Source organism: Dreissena polymorpha, chromosome 1 (genome assembly GCF_020536995.1).
Source record: "Dreissena polymorpha isolate Duluth1 chromosome 1, UMN_Dpol_1.0, whole genome shotgun sequence".
Taxonomy (NCBI): Eukaryota; Metazoa; Mollusca; class Bivalvia; order Myida; family Dreissenidae; genus Dreissena; species Dreissena polymorpha.
Genome location: NC_068355.1, coordinates 130,532,475 through 130,555,719, shown reverse-complemented (window position 1 = coordinate 130,555,719; position 23,245 = coordinate 130,532,475). Strand labels below are relative to the sequence as shown.

The following is a 23,245-nucleotide window of genomic DNA, read 5'->3' as shown; positions in this document are numbered from 1 at the left end:
TATCGACGGGCAGTGTGACACAGTGCTTGGAACTTCTTCATTGCTTTTTTTACTTATTTTTCAATACATTATTAAAATAAATGATCCTTTTAGCTTCTATTAAATAAATAAATAAATTACGTAATTGATAAATATTAAATAAGTAAATATTAAATTCATATAAATAAAAACATGAATGAATAAATAACTAAATAAATTAATAAATAATATATTTAGATTTTATAAATAAATAAATAATCTATTTTTTTAATAAATTGACATTTTCAATGTTATTTTTCACCGAAAATAGTGAAAATGCCAATTTTATTTCACTGATAATAAATCTCGGTATTTCATTACTTCATTGGTAGACCTAAAATAAATATGTTTTTCTTAAATATCAATTTTCTTTTTTAAAGGGCAAATTAGCCAAAAGCCAATGAGATACGTGATGATCCTCAACGTGATCCTGTACATCTGTACAAAACATACCGCGACAGACAGCCTACTGACATGTTGGGTGAAGACTCTCCAATTTTTCTTTAGTATTTGTACACCAGCCCAAAAGGCTGGTATAAGAAATCGGCAATGGGAGTAAATAAGTTGTACAGTAACAATATCATGAATGAGATGAAAACAGATGCAGGAATTGACGAGGCGCGCATTACACCATACAGGTACTAAAAAGTAACTATAAACTATACATATGAAATGTGTAACACACTGATGTTAAGCAAACAGATGTTGCTCTGACTGCGCTTTTAAGGTCGAAACTGTTTGCTAGCGACTTAAGGTCTGTTTTCATCTGCTGTGGCTCATGATGTTCTTTCATCAGTTCATTAATTAAGAGCTTTAAAGTTGTACAATATATATACATGTACACTTAATTTTGTTAATTTAAAATTTATAATAAATTTCCAATGACATTTTTACACTTACCTCATCAAATAATCCATTCGATTAAAAAGCCAATAATTTTATGATCACTGCACTGTAGTGGCTTAGGTATTTTTCTAAAAATCATTTTCATCATGAAATATCCGGTTTATTTACATCCTTTTTACTGTATCATTTTCAGTGTGAGAAAAGGATGGTTCAGAAGTTAAATGATGAAGGAGTCCAAGCTAATCAAATAGTTCAAATTTCGGGCCGTAAAAACATAAACAGTATCAACAATTACAGCAAATTGAACAACCAGCAGTCAATGGCCATTTCTGACATTTTGGTAGACTCGTCACGTCCAAACAACATCGTGCCTCGGGCTCCTGCTCGTCCTACAATGCCAATGTCTACACACAATTTCAGGAATTCCTGTGAGATGCCGATGGGAAGAGGGTTTTTCATGAACTTTCACTTTCATGGAAACGTGTACTTCAACTTAACCCGGAACGAACAAAACACTCTGTCTCAGCGGCAAGTCTAACAACACAGACATGTGCATCATGATTCCGGCGCTGACATCGTGCGGCATCGACAAAAAAAAACACCCACCGCACCCCGATTCTCATTTCCAGTGTACAGCCCTCAACAGTTACATATTATCTACTAAGGTTTAGTGCCATATGTCGCAACACTAGCGACCAGGGGTTACAGGGTTCATCTAAACTCTTCGTTTCTATATAAATCCAGCAAAGTTTACAACTATTTGTAAAATCAGTTCAACATTGAAAGGGAGGAAATCAGCTGAAAAGAGGAAAAATCACAACTCTGGCGACTCAAATTGCTCGTTCTATGATACTGCCGGCAAGTCTTCTATTTCCAGTCAATATCCACCGGCTCCTGGCGGGCTCCTAAACTCTGGAGGCTGCCATCCAAGCGCATTGCGGTTCCGGGGCCAGCCAATATCCTCACAAGATCGTTATGGGTCCACCCTTCGGTCCGGTATAGAAGGGACGCATATCGACGGGCAGTGTGACACAGTGCTTGGAACTTCTTCATTGCTTGAACTGATCAAAAATCTGTCGAGTGTATATACTTGCCAAGTCTTATGGCTTCTTGTTGTGGTCCACGTATACAAACATTCAATATGTTGCCTTTTTAATATCTCATTTTTAATATGTCTACTTATGTTATTGTCGTGTGTGTAATTTTAATTGTGTTTGCTGTCCTGTCGCAGTGCGGACAATTCTGTTTGCCGGGTCGGCGGAAAATTCTGTTTGCCGGGGTCGGATGGGCATGCCTACTTATTCTAAAACATATATCTCTTAAAGCTAACCTTAACGGCATTGACTTAACTCATTTGCTCGGATGGACTCTGCGTTACTTGTGTAACATCAGCGTGTTCTTTTTGGTAAATGCCTACTTATTCTAAAACATGTATCTCTTAAAGCTAATCTTAACGACAATGACTTAACACATTTGCTCGAATGGACTCTGTGCTACTTGTGTACCATCAGCGGGTTCTTTCGGGTAAGTCAAAGAAATTATATATTTATAAATTATATGTTTATAACATAGTAGCAATACCGTAGAGCAAAAACTTTTATGTTTGAAGGACCAATTTTAAAAGTGTGTAATCGTTGGTCCGAGTTATAGTGTGTAAAAAGTGTGAAATCGCTGGTGTAGCGATAAGTGGTATTATTGTTCGAGTTTTAAAAGTGTGCAAATGTCGGACCTAAAAAGTGTGAAATCGCTGGTGGAGCGATTAGTGGTATTTTTGTCCGAGTTTTTAAAGTGTGTAATCGTTGGTCCGAGTTATAAGTGTGTAAAAAGTGTGAAATCGCTTGTGGAGCGATAAGTGGTATTATTGTCCGAATCTAAAGTGTCTACTTGCTGTCCGAGTTATAGTGTGTTAATGTCGGACTTAAAAAAGTGGACAATCGCTGGTGGAGCGATAAGTGGTATTATTGTCCGAAGTGTAATCGCTGGTCGGGCGATTTACGGTTAAAAGTCGTGTGTTATAGCGTCGAGCGATTGGTAGAACTTGGTTTAGCTCAGTCAAGTGTACGGTTTTTCCTATTTCGTCGCTCCTGAAGCAGTTTTAATTTGGCAGGCCATGTTTCTGCAAATGGCGTAACTTCACGATGGTAATTTAACGGGTGCTCATCCACCTCCGGTAGACATCATTTTCTAAACAGTCCGGGTCACGTATGACAGCCAAACTTTGTACCGTGGTTACCAATGGCTGTTGTTTTTTCTGTACCGCTGCGGCCATCCTGTTTGTTGCTAATCCACTGTTTAAACACTGACTAAATTACTCAGTTGACAGTTTGTAAAAATGGCGCACTCTATGAATGAAAATATGTCAAAAGTTGCGTATGCCGATGACATCAAGGACATGTACTGTTCAGTAAATGTTGTTACACTAGCAGTATTTTATGCTTAACTTTGTTTGCTTATTTTAGCAAGAGCAATAAAAGGTTTAAACCTTTCAGCTTTTTTACTCGTAAACCATCAAATATTGGACTTTTTCTTTCGGCGGATGATGATGCAAACACTAATGACGTTATTTTGTGTATTGAAATTTATTGAGGCACGCCACGGGAGAAGGGGTAACTTTACAGCGAAAGTGAAACAGCTGTTAATTATTTTCTTGAAGGGGGGATAAAAGAAACAGAAAATTTGTTCATGTCAGTGTAAGATCGTTTGTTATTTCACGAGTGATCATAGAAAGATAATATTACCACTCGTGAAAATATATTTTCTATGATCACTCGTGAAATAACAAACGATCTTACTCTGTGACATGAACAAATATCCTCTATTTCTTGAGAAAAAATGTAACTTCGTTAAGTCCCATTAGTTGAACAATTATTTTACGATACGCTTCTGTAAGTCTGGAAAAGTGAGGCTCCACTTTTAATCATTGAAGATTGACCAAAGTAAATGAAGAATGCATCATTGAATACATGCCCTTTGCCTCGTCAAATCCTTGCATTTGGTGAATTAGAATCTCTTGATGGAACTTTGGATGAAGCATGATGGAATGAAGACCACCCATGGGTTTGTACTTGGGGCATGTTAGTTCAAAGTCAAGGTCACCTGTTTCCGCTCAGTAGCTTGCGTTTGGATGGAGCTATTGTAGTGAAATTGTGTGTTAAGGTTTTGATTTTCAAAATAATTAAATGAATGTGTTTGTATGTAAATAAAACCAGGAGCAAACTCATATGGCAAACTTTTGTTTATTATTGTTCACAATTTATGCGTCCTAACAAATGCATATCTAGTCTATAAAATTCAAACCACACAAACACTAAGTCACAGGTGAATATCTTAAAGTCTAAACACAAAACCTAGAAGATATGAAATAATAAATCATTCAATGCATACTGGTGTTTATATTCACAATTTATTTAATACAGTTCTGCACTGACCCAAAATTATACAAACCAAAGCAGTCAGATAAGACTTGCAGCTTTCGAATGACAATGTTGTGATTATTATTTGACTACACATTTTATAAAATGATTCACATATGTAGGTGTTCGATTTCTTTCAATAAGCCTGGGTCTTATTTATCAATTGGCATATTATTTTTACCAAAACGCAAACACTTTCAACATTGTCAGGGGAAGATAATTATATTTAAAACATAGCCATTCATAAATTATAACACATAACAAAATAGTGCATGATTTAAGATTATATATTATAATAATTTACTTGTATAATTATAAAACTGTGAGTGTACATTACAGCAACTAAAATAAATTACCAAAAAAAACCAGTGCATTGTGGTTAGGGTTTAACATGCAGAAATCTATTCAAAATCACCAGTCCATGTTCAAGACAAAATAAAGATAAAATATCATTTAACAAAAATATAAGCTTGACATATCAACATAATAATAGTATACAATTCAATGCTTTTACATTCACGTTTTACGTTCACTAACAAATATTCCAATTAAGACATTAAACAGTTCATAACAAATCCTTTGAATCTATGTAATAATAGGCATGTAGTAGTAAAATCTACTGCATTTATTTTGATTTTAACAAAAATTAAGAACATGGACATCACACTTGGACTAACCCTAGGAAATGTCATAAGTATATAACAATGGTTTCTTATATACCAATGGTTGAAGCATGAAAACATATACACGAACACAGTGAACAAGAGTGTACAAAATTCATATCATATTTACATATACATGCACTAATGAAATTTCTGTGAAACATAATAAATGAAGATACACAATAGGGGTTAGTTTTTATTCATAAATTAGATTGTATTGTTTCCGAATATAATGATCTGATTATATTAATGTGTGTTTGTTTTAGGGATACAACCTTTAAAGTACGTACATAGACAGGAACTGCATAGTATAACACTTTAGATTTTAATTCCCATTAATTGTATTTGTCATTAAACATTTGTTACGACATCATAAACAAGACTGCATTCCGCTATTGAAAATCAATTTTTACATATGTTAAGTCACAACTGTTTGCTGCAGAATTTCCTAAATGTTTTGTTTCTTTGAACAAAAAATGGTACACAAAACAATTAGTTAGAAACAGAAGACTAAGCTTTATTTCTTGCTGTATGAAGAAGTTACAATCAGATGAAAATGATGAACAGAAACAAACATTGTTGTCACAGACCCCTGTCTTTTATAATGTCACAAACCCATATCTACTGACATGTAACACCAACATTAACACAGGTTGTTAAACAGTAGGCCCCAAGAAACAATCAACATCAACCAAATAAACTTACTTAAAACAGACTATATTATTTTTTATTCACACTCTACACATTTGTCAATCTTAAGTTACATCATGGTTGACCTACACTTCAAGAAATTCATAAAGCATGCAAATATTTCTTCTTCAGCAGCACTACAGATTATATTCATGCACAGAAAATGCATATTTGGCAAAAAGGGAACTACTCCAAAATGATCCACTAGGAAGGATTACCCCAAAATTCAATTTTGATGCACAATTGAAGGAAAATAATCCTTTCTTACACATATATATATATAAATTTCAAATACATATTGTTCCATGACATTAACAAAGAGAGCTGATGATTGATTTTTTCCCTCAATTTTTCATCACTTCACATAGTCTGAACGATCGGGGAATACTTAAGTATCACACATCAGCTACAAAACTCATGATTAACACGCTTTCTTTAAAAAATGTACAGACACATGCAACACCATAATAATCAGCAAACACCATCCAATAGCTGAATATTATAACCCTTTGCATGCTGGGAAATTTGTAGTCTGCTAAAATGTCGTCTGCTGAATTTGTAAAATTAGCATTTTCTTAGAATTTTTTCAAAGAATACTATCAGAATAGCAAACAGTTTGGATCCTGATGAGATGCCACGTTCTGTGGCGTCTCATCTGGATCCAAACTGTTTGCAAAGGCCTTTAAAATTTGGTTCCAGCGCTTAAAGGGTTAATGCCATTTAATAGCTGAATGTTCCACAGTTCAGTTAGTGAGGATCTCCTCTAGGTGTGCAGACCCGTTGACCAACGTGCCGTTGATTACTGGAAGGGATTCTTTCTCAGGGCTAGAGGCACCATTTGATTCGTTGCCACTATCAGAGTCCTTACTATCTGAGTCCTTGCCGTTCAACTTGCTCATTTCTACCTCTTTCTGTTCCTGTTTTTGGCCAACTTCGCGACGTAATCTAGCAATTTCCTCGGGGCTGTATCACAGAAACACAATTAGTTGCAAAGATGTACACGAGTTTGGATTTTTAAATTGTTTTTGTTTATAGCTTAAATCATATTTTCATAAAAGAGAAATACTAAGTCTGACATGATAATTAACTTTCAAATAAGGCAAGTAATGACATGAAAAATGAAACCTAAACAATATATGCATGACAGACAGAAAATACTGCACTTTTAAATGTACACTGCACATGTATACTGCAAGTTATTATTGAATGAGCTATTTTCTGGGAAAACAGGACTTGGATTTGCATGAGGTGTCGTCTCAGATTAGCATGTGCAATTTGCACAGGCTAATCAGGGACAACAATTTCTGCTTTAATGGAATATGCATTAGAAGGAAGTCTCTTCTAAGCGAAAATCCAGTCTATACAGACAGTGTTGTCCCTGAGCGGACTGCATATGCTTATCTGGGACAACATTTACACACATGCATTTAGCAAAGTTTTCACAAAACAGCTCAAATGAAAAAGTATAATAATGTATTTTCAATTGATAGCACAGATTGACAGCTTACCTAATTTGAACGAAGACTATTCCATTGACAACATTCAACATCTCCAGCACACTCTGCATGGAAGGGGTCTGAATCTGGAAGCACAACAACAATGACCATCTTCCTTGTGAAATGCTCATCAGTTGCAAGATGACTAGTAATATAGCAACAAAACAGCATAAACTGACTCCATGTCTACTTGATCTACATGCAAAAAAAAATAAGACAAACGAGAGCTGTCTCCATAGGATGACATATTCCCCTATAAATGCTTTGATAGAACTTATGAGCATTTTTCCAAACCTAAACACATTCTTCGAAATCTAGATGCTGACTCTAAGTTCAAGGTCAAGGTCAAAGGGGTAAAAATGTGTGTGCATATGGAAAGGCCTTGTCCATATACACATGCATACCAAATATGAATGTTACATCTGAAGCAACATAGAAGTTATGAGCATTTTTGAAACCTAAACGCAAAGTGTGACAGATAGTGCAATCACATTATGCCCTCCTTCGGGGGCTTAAAAAACCTGCACAAACATGTGTTACATATCTGTGCTTTTTTTCATATAAAAATGGCGTGCCACTTAATGTATTCTTAAATGAATGCTCACTTTCATAAAATTACTTTACTTCTTGATTTACCTGTAACATTTTATTATTCAAACAAAGATTTTCTTTCGCAGATATATCATCTAGATATTAAACTTAAAACTATCACAATGTAAATCACATAAAGGCATCCGAACACAAGATCCAGACAAACCCTTTTTTCATCAGAAGCAAAGTGAAAATGGCTATAATCATCCGGCATAAAACCAGAACAGCCTGTGAGAAACTCACAGTCTGTTCAGGTTTTTAGCTGTTAGCTGCTCATCAATATCTGAGAGTTGAAAATGAAGCATTTAAAACTTGAATCTAGTAAGAAAGAAGATTTTGTTAGGGGACTACAAACTTGTCAAACTGTGTATCTAAGAGGTAAAGGATTAAAACAGACCTGTAAAGGTGCTAATGACGTGATTTTTTCCCCTTTCACAATTTCGTTCATCTTCTTCTGGAAGGTGACCGCCTGCTGCGTGAGATGTTTCAAGCACTCTCCACTCTCCTTTGTACGCTCATGCTCCTCTCCCAGCTAGCAATGGGAAATATGGTTACTGTTTATTATATTCAAGTACAGAAACCAGTATAAAACAGTGTTGAATTTTTCTTAAAATGCATCAATGATAGGAAAAAAAAGAATTCAATACCGTAATCTAAAAAATTATCCTGCTTTTATTTCTTTCTGACATCAACAAGATGCTGCATTCAATAGTTGCATATGCCCCCAGTGGAAGATTTGTCAGATTGTATTCCTTTGCCCATTGTTATAAGTCCAATATGTCCGAAACTAGGTCAGTATCAAGGTCAAAATGAGGTCAGTTGATCTGGGTTTGTTGAAAGTATTCAATGACATCATCCTTTCAAGTACTGAACCTAAGTAGGAGGCAATTATGATGTTAGACAAAGCAAGTAATTTAAGGTTAACCAAGAATTTGGACCTTCTGAATTAGCTAAAATCGAAGTAGGTCAATGCTAGGTCATTTGGGGTGAGGCAATGTGGGCTTGTTGAAAGTATTCAACAACATCATCTTTTCAAGTACCATGCTAAGAAGGAGACAATTATGATGTTAGACGAAACACATCATTTAAGGTAAACCAAGAATTTGGACCTTCTGAAGAAGTTAAAATGGAAGTAGGTCAATGCTAGGGTCAAATTGGGTTCAGAAGATGAGTTTGTTGACAGTGTTAAAATAAATCATCCATTTAGGTATAAAAGCTTTGAAGGAAGCTTTATAGATTTCAGAGTAAACATGTTATTTTGGGTTAGCTTTAACCAGACAGAAAAACAAACAGGCTATTCATGGATGCTTTGGGCATAAAACCATTTGTTGAGTTCATTTGGTACATGCTTATTTATAGGTAGTAAAAAACATAATCCACAAATTCCCATGGTACCGCAAACATTGTTACAAGGTGATTCACTTCAATAATACATGTACAACACATCCTTCAAATCAGTCAATCAATACAGTAACTAAATGTGTTAAAAAAGTTATCAACAGTCACAAATTAGCAGATTCACAATTTTGGCCTCTTTCTTGGTAAGCTGGGCTTAATTCATGTGTTTAAAGTTCCATTCTATAATAGGCTGTGAATGGGCACATGCACTGAGCTACTAAGGCACAACACTCTGCTTATATGGTATAATTTATTCCCATGAAGTCTCTTTTAATTGAAAATCCAGTACAGGAGAAAGTGTAGCCCCTGATTAGCCTGTGTGGATTTAACAGGCCAATCTGGGATGACGCACAGGCATTATGCCACATTATCACAATACAAGGATCATTCTAAGCTCTGAGTAATTACCATCTGTCTGTAGATGGTGTAGGCCTCTTTCTCACTGGCCAGTGCTGCGCGGAAGTCTCCCCTGCACGAGTGGGTACGTGCAACCAGGTGGCAGCTCATGGCCACCTTTAAACTCTTGCCACCATAGAACCTAGGTACATGGAGGGATTCATTAATCAGGTTGCAATATCAGGGCAAGTGGTTTCAATATCAGGGCAAGTGGTTTCAATATCAGGGCAAGTGGTTGCAATATCAGGGCAAGTGGTTTCAATATCAGGGCAAGTGGTTTCAATATCAGGACAAGTGGTTGCAATATCAAGGCAAGTGGTTGCAATATCAGGGCAAGTGGTTGCTATATTAGGGCAGGTGGTTGCAATATCAGGGCAAGTCGTTGCAATATCAGGGCAAGTGGTTTCAATATCAGGGCAAGTGGTTGCAATATCAGGGCAAGTGGTTGCAATATCAGGGCAAGTGGTTGCAATATCAGGGCAAGTGGTTGCAATATCAGGGCAAGTGGTTGCAATATCAGGCCATAAGTTACAATTTCAGGGCAACCCTTTCCTACTCAGAATCGCATTTTAATCCGTTTTAAAGTTAAGACCTTTTTAATGGATTCATCATGGCTTAATGCTGATTGCATGTACATGTAGCTATTTTCACTTTGCTTCTGAGACAGTAAGGGTAACGTATGCAGGTTCCGGAGGTGTATACTCAAAGTTTGACAAGAAATTCTTAAGCCCTTGTATAAATTTAACCCTTTACCACTAAGACATGTATTTTGACGCATTTGTAGTCCCTTAGAAAGTTACATGTAATTAAACACCTTTCTTACTTAATTTAAGTTTTAAAGGCTTCATTTCCAACCATTAGATACTCAGATTAGCCTCAAACAGCATTAAACCTGAACAGACTGCAAGTTACTCACAGGCTGATCTGGTTAAATGCTGGCTTCAAAAGCCATTTTCACTTTGCCACGTATGGGGAAAAGGAATAAAAAAGGAGCGGTCATTAATTTTAAATATCACACTGCAAAATCAACAAGTATGACGTCATAGCTAACGACAAGTAGATCAGAGTTACTAAGCATTTATGAAATAGTCAGTAAATTACTAAGGGTAAATAATCTGGATAGGATCTTTGGATTTGCAAAATTAATTTAAATATTGCTTTCTTGTATGGTTCTTAAGAATGATGTCATTATTTAAATTCTGCTTCTATAAGCACTGGGTACATATAATGTCACTTACTTTTGGTATAAGCGTAAAGCGTGTTCTAGGAAAGTAAGAGATCTTTCATATTCCTCAACAGCATGTAGAATAAGCCCAATGTTGCTCTGAAATCAAGTTGGCATGTAAAGCATAAATGTTATTTCCGCTCTCTTAGTAGCATAACACTTGTGTTTTGTTAATACCAATATATTTGCCTAGACACTTTTATCAGGAAGTTTACCTACATTTCACCTTGGTTGAGTACAACAAATATTGTTTGTAAATGGATATATGATTAAACAAATGACACATAATTCATGTTTTCCAAATTTTAACAGATCCATCATTAGCCAGTATTTTTAGATATTCAGTTTTGATATGGTTACTCTGAAAATTTTGAGTATAAGAATATTGTGTTCAAAAACAACATTAATGAGCAAGAATTTGTCAAGAGGCAAATCTCAGAGCCATGATACAATAAGGGAGGTAATCAAACCTGGCCCTAATCCACATACATTTTTCAAGTCTGGTTTTAATCAAATTGTATGCATGAGCAAAAAGTATTGTGCCAGATTAGCCTGTGAAACCCGCACAAGCTAATCAGGGACACCTATTTGCCAATAGACTGGAATTATGTTTAGATAAGCGCATTAAAATAAAAACATTCCAAACATGTTTCCCAGTGTGAGATTAAAATATCAAATTTAGAGTACGTTTAAAACATAGGTCTACTTAAAGGGTCCTACGTTTAATACATAGGTCTACTTAAAGGGTCCTACGTTTAATACATAGGTCTACTTAAAGGGTCCTACGTTTAATACATAGGTCTACTTATGGGTCCTACGTTTAATACATAGGTCTACTTAAAGGGTCCTATGTTTAAAACATAGGTCTACTTAAAGGGTCCTACGTTTAATACATAGGTCTACTTAAAGGGTCCTACGTTTAATACATAGGTCTACTTAAAGGGTCCTACGTTTAATACATAGGTCTACTTAAAGGGTCCTACGTTTAATACATAGGTCTACTTAAAGGGTCCTACGTTTAATACATAGCTCTACTTCTAGGGTCCTAAGCAGGTTTTGGTAAATTGACAAAATAAAAATAGTAATTTCAGATTTGCAAATTTTCTTTGTAGTTATGATATCTGTGAGGACACATTATTACTGAACATTTACCATGCTCTAAAATATCCATTTAATGATTCTTTTGACGATTTTAAAACATGAAAATTATAAAGCGTTGCAATGGGAAACGATTGAATAATTTGGAGCATTCTGTTGTTGTCGTTAAATTTGCAAACTTACGAGGGTTGCTTATATAAAGTATAAAAAACATCTATCGTTAAATTAGAATGGATGGCCGAATCATCTACGACTCTTACTCTTGAAATCAGCGGTTCAAGCCAGTTGAGGGTTACTGTTTTTTGTTTCTTTAATATTTTTCTTGTTTTTTACTGGAGCTTTTTAATTCCAATGTTTACATTGATCAATATGAAGAATTAAATGACAAACTTCAATACATGCCAAAATCTGTGAAAAGGTCCCTTTAAGAGACTGACAGACACCTTACAGACATAAGCATGGTTTAATTACATCAATCAGGCCAATTTCTGGATGATTTTCCCCATGACAGACAAGTGCGAGGAATCTGGCTCGGTACATCAAACGCAAGGCACTGGACACTTGGTTGTTGGCAAAACAGTACATCGCTAGGTGAGTCTGGAATTCATGGAAATGTATAAATAACAACAAAATATTGTTTCTTGTTCTGTGTTTTTTGTACTATAAATAGATGACATACACATTATAAATAAATTTTGTATACTTATTTTTTAAACATATTTTATGACGGTATCAATGGTACATTATTTTGAATTGATTGTCAATGTTATGTATCACAAATTGTTGAGATCAACAAGTTGTTTATTAATTATGAAACGGTACATGGATGATCAAATCCTTAATTGACATTATCGATGCCTTTCTGTAACCTCTTCATATTCCATGTCATTACTAAAATCAACTGACCAAAATCATTACATAATCATAGTTAACAGCAGAAATTTCCACAAGCATTGCATACAACAGAGAGGTGAATACAGACTTTATAGCCTGACTACAATTATACTACTGGATGGTATAGGGACTTGATGTTCAAATGAAAATTCTTAGACATTTCATGACAGTGTACATACATATTCAGTGATGGTGTTTGGATGGTCCACTCCCAGCACACGTTCACTCATGAGCACGGCGCGCTGCTGGTAGCTCATTGCCTCCCCATAGTCTCCCATGATGTAGTTGAGCCGGGCAAGCAGGCGCAGGCAGGCAGCTATCTCGGGGTGCATGGCCCCATACACGTTGTTGAGCAGGTTGAGGGCCTCCAGAATAAGGTCGTAGCCTTCCTTGATGAGACCCTGCTGGATCTTGGACTGGCCGCTCGTGAAGAAGTGGTACGCATCTGACGCCTGCAATTATATCATAATTATGCAAAGATAGTAGAGGGCAGTGATAAAATCCCATATAAATTTACAAAGTATAATTACCCATTTACATAAGCAGTTATTTCTGTGTGAATATATTAAACCTCATACCATAAACAACATCAAGAATTGTAAGAACAAAAATATTTAATCGTTCAAATTTGTTAACTTTGACCTACACATACCCGTGGCTGAATGTGTTTGACAATCGGCAAGACATTCACAATGTCATCATCGTTGAAAACTGTTCTATTTCGGCACTCCAGGTTGTAGTCTTTTAGCAGTATTTGAATGCCGACACGCTGACAGAAGGAGCGCAACAGCGACACTCGCTGGACTCCGTACTTTTCAACAGCAGAATCAATGGAGTCACTGAAAATGTTGTATTTTGTTTTACAAATGTAAAGACTAATGATTTAAAAATACCATATGCAATTTATTATAAGTATATATGTACCAAAGAAAGACAATTGCAAAAAGCTAATATTTTCTATGTGCATTTACCCTTTTGTTTTTCCCTTTCAAAATGATATTATTACATCTCGATGATTTAAACAATTTATGAGTAACCCAGAACTCAATGTCATACATTTATTCTGCACTTAACAAGTTAGTATATTCCCATCAACCATCTGAATACCCAGAGCTGTTGGGAGTAAAGTAAAACAATTAATGGTGAATTCAATACAATTTAGTTTAAACCAATTTATTTAAGCTCGATTGCATAGAAAGCCTAAGGCTTATTTAAAACCCTCTTGAGTCGTTTCCTGGGACTATAACCAGTTCTTGGTGTCTATGGGGGAGATCTAAAGAACGCTCCCACAGTGGGGATCAAACCCGTGACCTCCCAATCACTAAGTGGACACCATATCTACTTCACCACTATGACCTCTAAATACAATTTGAGTCTTGTTCTGGAAAAACTGAGCTTAATAAATATGCTTAAAGAGTCGATCCCGATTAGCCACGGCAGTCCTAACAGGTTTATCAGGGACGACACTTTTTTTTTTTTAAATTTTGCTGTTTAAAGGAAGTCTCGTCTAAAAGATAATTTAGTTTAAGTGTAAAGTGTTGTCCCTGACTAGCCTGTGCAGACTGCACATGCCAATCTGAAACAACACTTAACAAACATGCATTAAGCCCATATTTCATAGAATGAGGCTAATTAAGTTGTCCATACCATTCAAGTGTATAGTGATAGTAGTCGTCCACTTCATCTGCTATCTTCTTCCATAGGGACTTTGGCGTCTCACTCACCCAGTCAACATTATCTGAAACACATAACAACTAGTACATTTAGGGTTTGAATTTTCTGAAGAAATGTATTATGATTAAAACATTATTGTGATGCTCTTATGGTTGTAGTGTGTATGTCTTAAGATCAAGAGATAGAGAAAGATAGTTATTCCTTTAATTACAAGTCTGATATATATCTATCTTAAAAAGACAATACTTATGAAATTCTTTGACTTGAGCTCAGAAATTTAAACCAATAGCAGGCTCTTTATTTTAATATTTAAAGAATTTCGCACTGTCCACAAATCTATTATTATAATTCAACTATTCATTTGCATCAGGTTCATAACGTTCAGTTATTTATCAATTTTTATTATGTTCTTAAATCACTAACCACTTATTAAACACATTTTGACCCATTTGTAGTCTCTAAGAAAGCAAAATTCAATTAAAGACTTTTCTTCCTAGATTAAACTCTTAAAGGCTTCATTTCCAACCCTATGATACTGATAAGCAGCAAACAGCATAAGACCAGACTGGTTTTATGCTGTTTGCACATAGCCTTTTTCACTTAGCTTCTAAGTGGTAAAGAGTTAATGCATTACAGTCAACTATACCACAGTACCTACCTACACTGACAGCAATGCCTTGCTTATTCTTCCTCTTCTTCTTCTTTGAAGACTTTCCATGCAGCTTTGAAAGAAAGACATAATGATATGCAAAAAAAACTTGTTTGTTCATTAGACATCAGAACCAGTTTTAATCAAAGATGATAAGCCATCAGGAAATTTACAGCATATCAACTAAAACCTAATATTTTGGAACTATATATTTGTCTTGCTCAAGAAAAACTGGGCTTTTTTTTAGTTTATTCAGTTAAGACTTCTTTAAAACATTAAATTATATAAAACAAGGCAAGTTTATTGTCCCTGAAAAGCACAGGCTAATCTGGGATGACGCCTTACCCCCGATCATTAAAACCCTTTGTCCCAGAACATTGTTCCTTCTGTTCATCCTTGGTTTTTGTAACTGCATGTTTTTCATCAGTTTTAATAAACAATTACAGTCTATTTAGTGGGAAATTTTTTTCTACTTGATTTCCGTATCAAAACTTTTAAGTAATTTGCAATTCCTATGTATTTTATACAAAATAACAATGTCATGGGTATGCGACAGTCTGGAATATATGCCATATTAATAGGAAATTGTAGATTTCAGAGAACTGTTGACAACATCTCTATTCAGTGAGAGAGTTCAGGTCTCATCATAAAAGTAATTTTTTGAGAACACAAGACGTTATATATCACATGTAAATACTTATCAGGTACATTTAAAGAAACATGATTTTAGTACAGCTTAAAAGCAATCACATGAACAGAATAATAAGTTTTGATTCTATTTGAGTTACAAAAACTAATTAGTATTTTACAATAATTTAAATATACTATCATAACTGATTAATTTGGAGTAAATTTTTCTTACACTAATAGGACGCAATATTTGATATTGTACACTGAATGCAATCATAGGTGGATTTTGTTTACACAGCTCACAAATAATCTACAATAGTGTTATGGGAAGACTTGACCTGGTGACCTAGTTGTTGACACTATCTGACGCAGATTGAAACATGGGTTAGATATTGTCAAAATCAACATTCTGACCAAGTTTCATGGAGAAAGAATAATACATGTGGCTTCCAGAGTGGTAACAAATGTTAAGCACATCTGAGAACAAGTGCTCATGGTGAGCTAATGTGATCACCCAATGTCCAGCAATGTGCCTTGGGCAGAAAGCTTAATTTAACAATATCTAGCATGAATTTAAATCTGATTCAAATGTGTCCAAACCCTATGTTTCCAGGTATACACTTTATAACATCCTTTAAACCACTCTACAGGCAACAATTATGATTTAATAATTATGAAACTTGGTCAACATATTTATCTTGACAATATGTAGTCTGAATCAGTTTTATATTGGTCAAAACAACAAGGTCAACAGGTAAAATAATAAATATGTGACCTTGTTAATGCATATCAAGTTTGTTCACCTGCCTTTCCCAATTGTTATTCAATCACACCATCAAAAAGAGAATGTTTTATTCAAAACACTTACCTCATCCAGGGACACTCCTGGGTTGGGGCTGGGAAATGATCCCAGGAAGCAGTTGAGGAAGTGGCTGATCGCCATGGAGACATTACGGCTCTCAACGCCCTGCATGTGTGTCTTGTACAGGTGTTTGGAAGCCCTTGTGATCAGCTCTGCTATGCAGATTGTCTGAAAGCAGAGCACAGAATTTATCAGTTCCTGAGGTTTCAAACACTAATACCGGTAAGGCCTCTTGGAAAACGGGGCTTGATGCATGTGCGTTAAGTATCGCCCTAGATTCACCTGTGGAGTCATCAAAGGCTTATCAGGGGAGATATGTTACACTTTTATGGAATTTTTTATTTAAAGGAAGTTTTCTTTAAATAAAAATACAGTCTAGGTAGTCTGAGTTTTATTCCTGTTAGCCTGTGCAGAGTTGCACAAGGCTTTACCCAAATGCATTTAGCGACATTTTCTAGGAGATTGCTAAATTATTCAATCAAGCCATAAAACTGCATAGAAGTTATATACTTTGTTATTAACTTGTACACCATAACAATAGATTAATCCATATTTTTGCCTGGCTAATGATATAAAAGTGTCACTGTTTGACTGTATCCACTAGTACTATACTAGTTACTTACATAAATTTATGACACAGACTTTTTCCGGGACAACATTTCAGCCACCAGGCACAAGTTTCATTTGTAAAAATCCTTGTGTGTATTGGCATTAAATTAAAATATATTTTCTTAAAATAAAATTCATTTTAATTATTAAATACTTACCTGCTATCCCTAGCTATACCTTTCTAGGAGGGTTAGCTTCTCCAGAAATCTTCAAGTGCCGGACTTTGGCCACCTCTCTAACTGAAAACAGATCAGGTTAAACATAGTACAATGTAACCTAACCAGAAATCAAGAACCGTAACTCATCTTACTTTTCATGCAATTATGAAAATATTAAACGATAAGCAGGGTGGAAGGTGGGACTTACCGATAGCAGGTAAGTATTTAATAATTAAAATAAATTTTATTTTAAGAAAATTTGTTTTAATGTCATATATATATACATACCTGCTATCCCTAGCTGATTTTGTAGCTGTGGCGGGAGGTTCTCGTTATATTTTCCCATCACAGCAAAAACCCATATCAAGATTTTTCAGCCAGAGATAGTAGAAATATGTCCTCAGATAATATTCGTTAGTACAGTATTGTACTTTAGTTTCCGGATAGCACCAGCACTATTACGCCATGGAAGAAACTACTTTTTGAGCAACCACAAGAGAACCCAACATATATAAATTGTCTTGTTGACACTCAAGAGAACGAAGATAGAAAGAGGAAAAGGTGGTCGGATTCCTCCAGAAAGCAGCTTGAACCACTTCAGAAAGTGGAACATTATTAATATACGCTTACGAAGCCGAAAGAGCTCTTAATTCATGCGGTGTAATCTTAAACAGGGATAAATCCCTAGATGAGAGAGATGAATAAGCTTTCTTAAAAGTCGAGGCTACCCAACGAGAAATAGATGCCGCAGATACACCCCCCCCCCTTTAACGGAATGAAAAGTATTTTGAAAGAACCTCAAATAGACTTTACTCTTTTAAGATAGAACTTCAGCGCCCTGACCGGTCAAAGAAGGCTATCATCATCTTCGTGTCCACAAGTATTAGAAAGACTTGGCACTTTGAAAGGTTTAGAAGCCATAGAGGGGAGTTGATTTTTAGCAAGGAATCCTGGCTGACATAACAACGTTACAGATCCATCTGAGGAATCAAAACGAAGATGACCATCCTCGATAGAAGAACATGAATTTCACTTCTCCTTTTGGCTGAAGCCATAGTAAGAAGGAAAACGGTCTTCCAAATTAGAAACTGTAAAGAAGCTTGATCTAGAGGTTTCATATGGAGCCTTAGAAATAGAGCTGCAACTATTCGATCCGATGCATCGAAAATTGGTTTGAAATGTGTCGATTCAATTACGATACCAAACCTAACTAATTTGATTCGATTCTTTAACATAGACATATATATACATATATACATAAAGCTCGCTGTATTCTGACTATTTGATACGGGAAAGTGTAGGTTTTATCTTTACCTGTGATTACGACGCGTGCGATTGGCTGCTTATTACTTTAGTCATCCAATCAATAAGCGCGTTACGGTCTACTTTTGGAAAAAGCGGCAAAATTACTGAACAAGTTGTGGCCGACAAATTAAAATTATCAGATGCGCCTAAGAAGCTAAAATCAAAAGTGTGGCAGTATTTTGCGTTTCTGGATGGTAGCCCTCCCGATAAACTGTGCTTCACGGATGCAAACATAACATTGATTTAGCAAGACTAAGAGGTAGCACAAATGCAACTACTCAGGTCGCCAGCCAGAGAAGTAGTTCTGTTTCTGTTGGGAATTTGTTAAGTTTATTAGAGAATGTGCTTTGTCCTACAGTTAACAGATGATGCTGTCACGGCACAATGGTAGACGTGCTTTTAGCGGTTTTGGATATAAGTATAATAGTGATAACACTATCACTCCACTGACTCTAGATGTTCTTATGATTATTTATTTAATTATATATTATTGTGTTTTCAACACAATCTTCTAGTCAGAAGTTTTGTATATTAAAATTGAGTCCTTATTTGCTTTTCTTTTTTATGTGTTTTATTGAAATATTGACATAGTGTGCAAGACAATTGGCAGTTTCTTGCAAAATATTTCTTACAAATGTTAATTTAACACACTTTCAACAGTTTTTAAAACACTGTTGAACCAACCAAACTATATGAGACTACCACACAATTTGACAAATGCCCAAGATATCTAGGTATGTGACACTTTTGAACATAAATGTTTATTTTGAGGCAGAAGAGTGAATATATGATAAAACAAGGTTTGAAGATGAATCGAATAAAAAAAATCAGTATCGGAGTGTCTGAAATAGAAATCGAATCGAGCTTTTGGTGAATCGTTGCAGCTCTACGTAGTAAGAGAATCAAGAACACAAGCCAAATCCCATTTAGGTGCCAGTGGATGAGAAACAGGACGTTTTAGTTCCATAGATCGAATCAGTTCCGAAATCGCTGGATCAGAACAGACTTGTGATGATTTAGCAAAAGCCAATGTATGCGAAATCATAGATCTATATCCTTTGATGGAACTAAGAGAAAGTTTCTTATCATCAAAAAGATAGATGAGAAAATCCGCTATACGTCTAGCAGATGGATTGAGGGGATCAATTTTCCCTCGAATACAACAATTAGAGGATAGTTTCAATTTTCCCTCGAATACAACAATTAGAGAATAGTTTCCATCGAGCATCATAAGACTGCTCTGGTGGATTTTCTCCTTGTAGAAGCAACGAGGTTTGAAGCCCTGACAGAAAAGCGTTTCTTCTGCAGAGATTGCCTGATAACGGCCAGACGTGTAAGTGGAACATTGCTGGATCCGCATAAAGTCTGCCTCTTTGAGACAGATGATCTGATCTGTGAGGAAGTGTCCTGGGATAATCGTACAGGAGACTGAGAAGATCGTTGAACCACAATCTCCTGGGCCACCAAGGGGCCATCAGGAGTATGCGAGACGAACTCACCCTGATTTTCGCCAATACTTGGGGAATCAGAATGGGTGGGGGATAAGCGTAAGCGTCCAGTTGGTCCAAATCGAACGAAAGCGCGTCTACTGCCCACGCTGCTGGATCAGAAACCGTACTCACATACAGAGGAAGTCTGTGATTGTGTCTGGTTGCAAATAGGTCGACAAGTGAATAACCGAACATGAGAAAAATCTCATTGGTCACTTCCTGATTAAGTGTCCACTATGATGGAAGTAATTGGTGTTTGCGAGACAACCCATCTGCCAGGGCGTTCAGACGACCTGAAATATATTTGGCCGGAAGAAAAATGTTGAGCGTCTTGCAAAGAACAAGTAATTCCTTGGTTTCCAGATACATTGAGTGAGAATGTGCCTGAATGTAAGTCACAACTGATGTATTGTCTGTTGACACCATCACACAAGAGTCTCATAGATGTGACTGGAAATGAGATACAGCTAGAAATACCGCTCGCATTTCTAGATTGTTGATATGCAGATGTGACTCCTGATGAGACCACAACCCCAAAACTGTCAGACTGAGTGGTTCCAGATGAGCACCCCACCCTTCCTTGCTCGCGTCCGTCATAAGATACAAAGACGGTTGCGGAGGAAGAAGGGGCACTCCTGCCAAGAAAATCTCCTCATCTAGCCACCACTGAAAATGTGGTATTAACTCTGGAAGAATAGGAATCTTCGATAACATATTGTCCGGAGACCATTTCCAACAATCTGAGAGGTAATGCTGAAGAGGACAAAGGAACAGACATCCTAATTGCACAAAGTCTGCTACTGAGCTCAGGATACCGTTGAGAGATAGGAACTCTTGAGCTGTTATATGAGATTGGGATAAACCCAATTGACCTTCAGCAGAAGGTCTGATATACGTTAATGAGACACTCTGACCTTGTTGATGTGAGTCAAGAAATTCATTCCCACAAAAGTGAAATCTTGAGATGGAATGAGGTCTGATTTGAACCCATTTAAAAGGAGCCCTAATGATAGGAGTTCCTTCCAAGAAAATTCCGGATGTTGCAGAAGCAATTGACGATCAAGCTGGTGTAACAGCCAGTCGTCGAAGTACTGAAGAAGCAGAATACCGTGGAATCGGAGATGTGCTCCTACTGCAGCCATAAGCTTGGTAAAGACTAGAGGAGCTGTTGCCAACCCAAAAGTCATCACTCGGAACTGGTATTCCTGGCCTCGAAATGCAAAACGAAGGTACTTCCGGTAGTTGGGATGTATAGGAAAATGGAAGTATGCATTTTCCAGATCCAAGGACACTCCCCAGTGAAGAGGTTTGATGTAATTCCTTATGAAGGAAGGAGTCTCCATCTTGAAAGTTGGTTTGAGTAGATACGTGTTGAAAACTTTTACGTCTATTACTGGTCTCCAGGAACCATTTTTCTTTTGAACAAGAAAAAGACGACTGTAAAATCCTGGAGAATAAGGGTCTGTTACCCTTTCTTCCGCCTGTTTTTCTAAGAGACCAATGATGGACTCTGGAATCTGTGAATGCGGAGATACCAGCTCTACAGGGACGCGAGAAAGTGGAGGTCTGTTTTCAAATGGAAAAGTCAGGCCTTCTGTAACTAGCGAATAAACCCAAGCGTCTGAAGTTATACAAAGCCAACGATTTGAAAAATGTAGAAGTCTGGCCCCTACTGGTATTTCCAGCATCAGAGGAGAAGGCGGTATTAAGGATAAGTACCTAGGGCTGATAAGCAGGCGGTCCACCCATGCCGGTAAAAGGTCTGGAATAACTCTTATCCGGCTGAGACTTGTTCTTCCTACCAGACTTCTTAACAGAAGATTATGAGAAACAGAAGGTCTCTTAAATGGAGACTGTTTGTTAGGATTCAAGGAAGGCCTTTTAGAGAAAAGGTTATTCCCCTTATCCTTCTTAACTACTGGATTTGTCATTGGTCTAGAAGCAGGTCGCTTAAAGGCCCCTTGGCGTTGTCCAGAGTTGTTTCAAGCTAAAGAAGCATGAAGTTGATCATCTTTGTCCGCTGAAATTGCGTCTTGAATCCTTCCACCGAAAAGAAATCCTGATGAGAGAGGTGCCGTTCTGAGAGCATTCATACCCGGTTCTAATAGAAAATCTTTATGTAAAGAAGAAAGGATAAGATCTCTACGAATCCTTAGCATCTCCGACATTGAAGAAGCAGCATTATGTGAAAGAGACAATGTCGTTCGTGAAAGATGAATTAACAAATCACAAAGTTCTTCAGGAACCGAGTCTGACCAATCACACACCAACTGCAAAAGAGTTGCTAGCATGAGATCTATCTGGTTGGTAAAACCTAGAGATCTGCGTTCTCTCACTTCCCAATGTTCCAACATTGAATAAGGAACAGAAACAGAAGTTGAAGAAGTGGGCATATTAAGCAACAGCTTATTGATGTCAGGATCCTGAACCGGTAATTTGGCAAAATCCAATCCGGAGGTTGGATCTGGTACGGGAGGCTTGTAGCTTCTAGTACGTTGATTATGCTTAGGATCATCAGATAAATCCTTAGGCACCTTCCACAGTTCTCCTTGTTTTGGAATGATCTTATTAGCTATTCCAACGATTGAAAAACTGATATTACAGTAGAACCAATAGGAAGGCTTGTATCAATGCGAGACGTAGCCTTAGAAAGCCTGTTGGAATCAAATGTACAAACTAATTTTTCCGTAATAGAGATCGTCGAATTAGTAGACATCTCCGCAGGTCTTGGACAATAATCATCACCAAGAGTTTGAAATATCAGTTCATATATCTGATTAATTGATGACAAATATTGATCAGTGTCATCATTGGTATCTACCTCCGAATCGGCCTCATTGTCTACAACACCAGCTGTGTGCATAGAATCAGCGGAAACCGAAGTGAAAATACTAGGCCGATTATCATGCACCAGATTGCGAGTATCTGGTAATGATGAATGACCATCTACACAATCAACACCCTGATAATTACAAGAGCTGTCAGAGGACAGCGCGCTCGACTATTCGAGTGCTTGACAGTATAACGTAAGCCATCATGGGGAAATTTTTCATATTCAATAATTTATTAGACGATCTTTCCAAAATACAAAAAGGGGGAAAAAAAAATTGGGGGGTGGGGGGGGGGATGAGAGGGGGGTAT

The 23,245-nt window shown here is 36.6% G+C and overlaps 1 protein-coding gene across 2 annotated transcripts in view; it reads right to left on the bottom strand.

The window, feature by feature from the left end:
• Positions 1 to 4,084: 4,084 nt before the first annotated feature.
• Positions 4,085 to 23,245, bottom strand: part of LOC127849685 (clustered mitochondria protein homolog) — a 53,493-nt gene continuing 34,332 nt past the window's right edge. For both annotated transcript variants that reach the window (XM_052382434.1, XM_052382440.1), the window contains exons 21-31: positions 16,549 to 16,710; positions 15,060 to 15,123; positions 14,375 to 14,465; positions 13,380 to 13,566; positions 12,907 to 13,179; positions 12,305 to 12,430; positions 10,749 to 10,834; positions 9,523 to 9,652; positions 8,114 to 8,248; positions 7,138 to 7,211; positions 4,085 to 6,592 (exon numbers count right to left, since the gene is read on the bottom strand). In XM_052382434.1, coding sequence (XP_052238394.1) covers positions 6,373 to 6,592; positions 7,138 to 7,211; positions 8,114 to 8,248; positions 9,523 to 9,652; positions 10,749 to 10,834; positions 12,305 to 12,430; positions 12,907 to 13,179; positions 13,380 to 13,566; positions 14,375 to 14,465; positions 15,060 to 15,123; positions 16,549 to 16,710 — 1,548 coding nt within the window. In that variant the 3' untranslated portion in view covers positions 4,085 to 6,372. The remainder of the gene's footprint in view (positions 6,593 to 7,137; positions 7,212 to 8,113; positions 8,249 to 9,522; positions 9,653 to 10,748; positions 10,835 to 12,304; positions 12,431 to 12,906; positions 13,180 to 13,379; positions 13,567 to 14,374; positions 14,466 to 15,059; positions 15,124 to 16,548; positions 16,711 to 23,245) is intronic.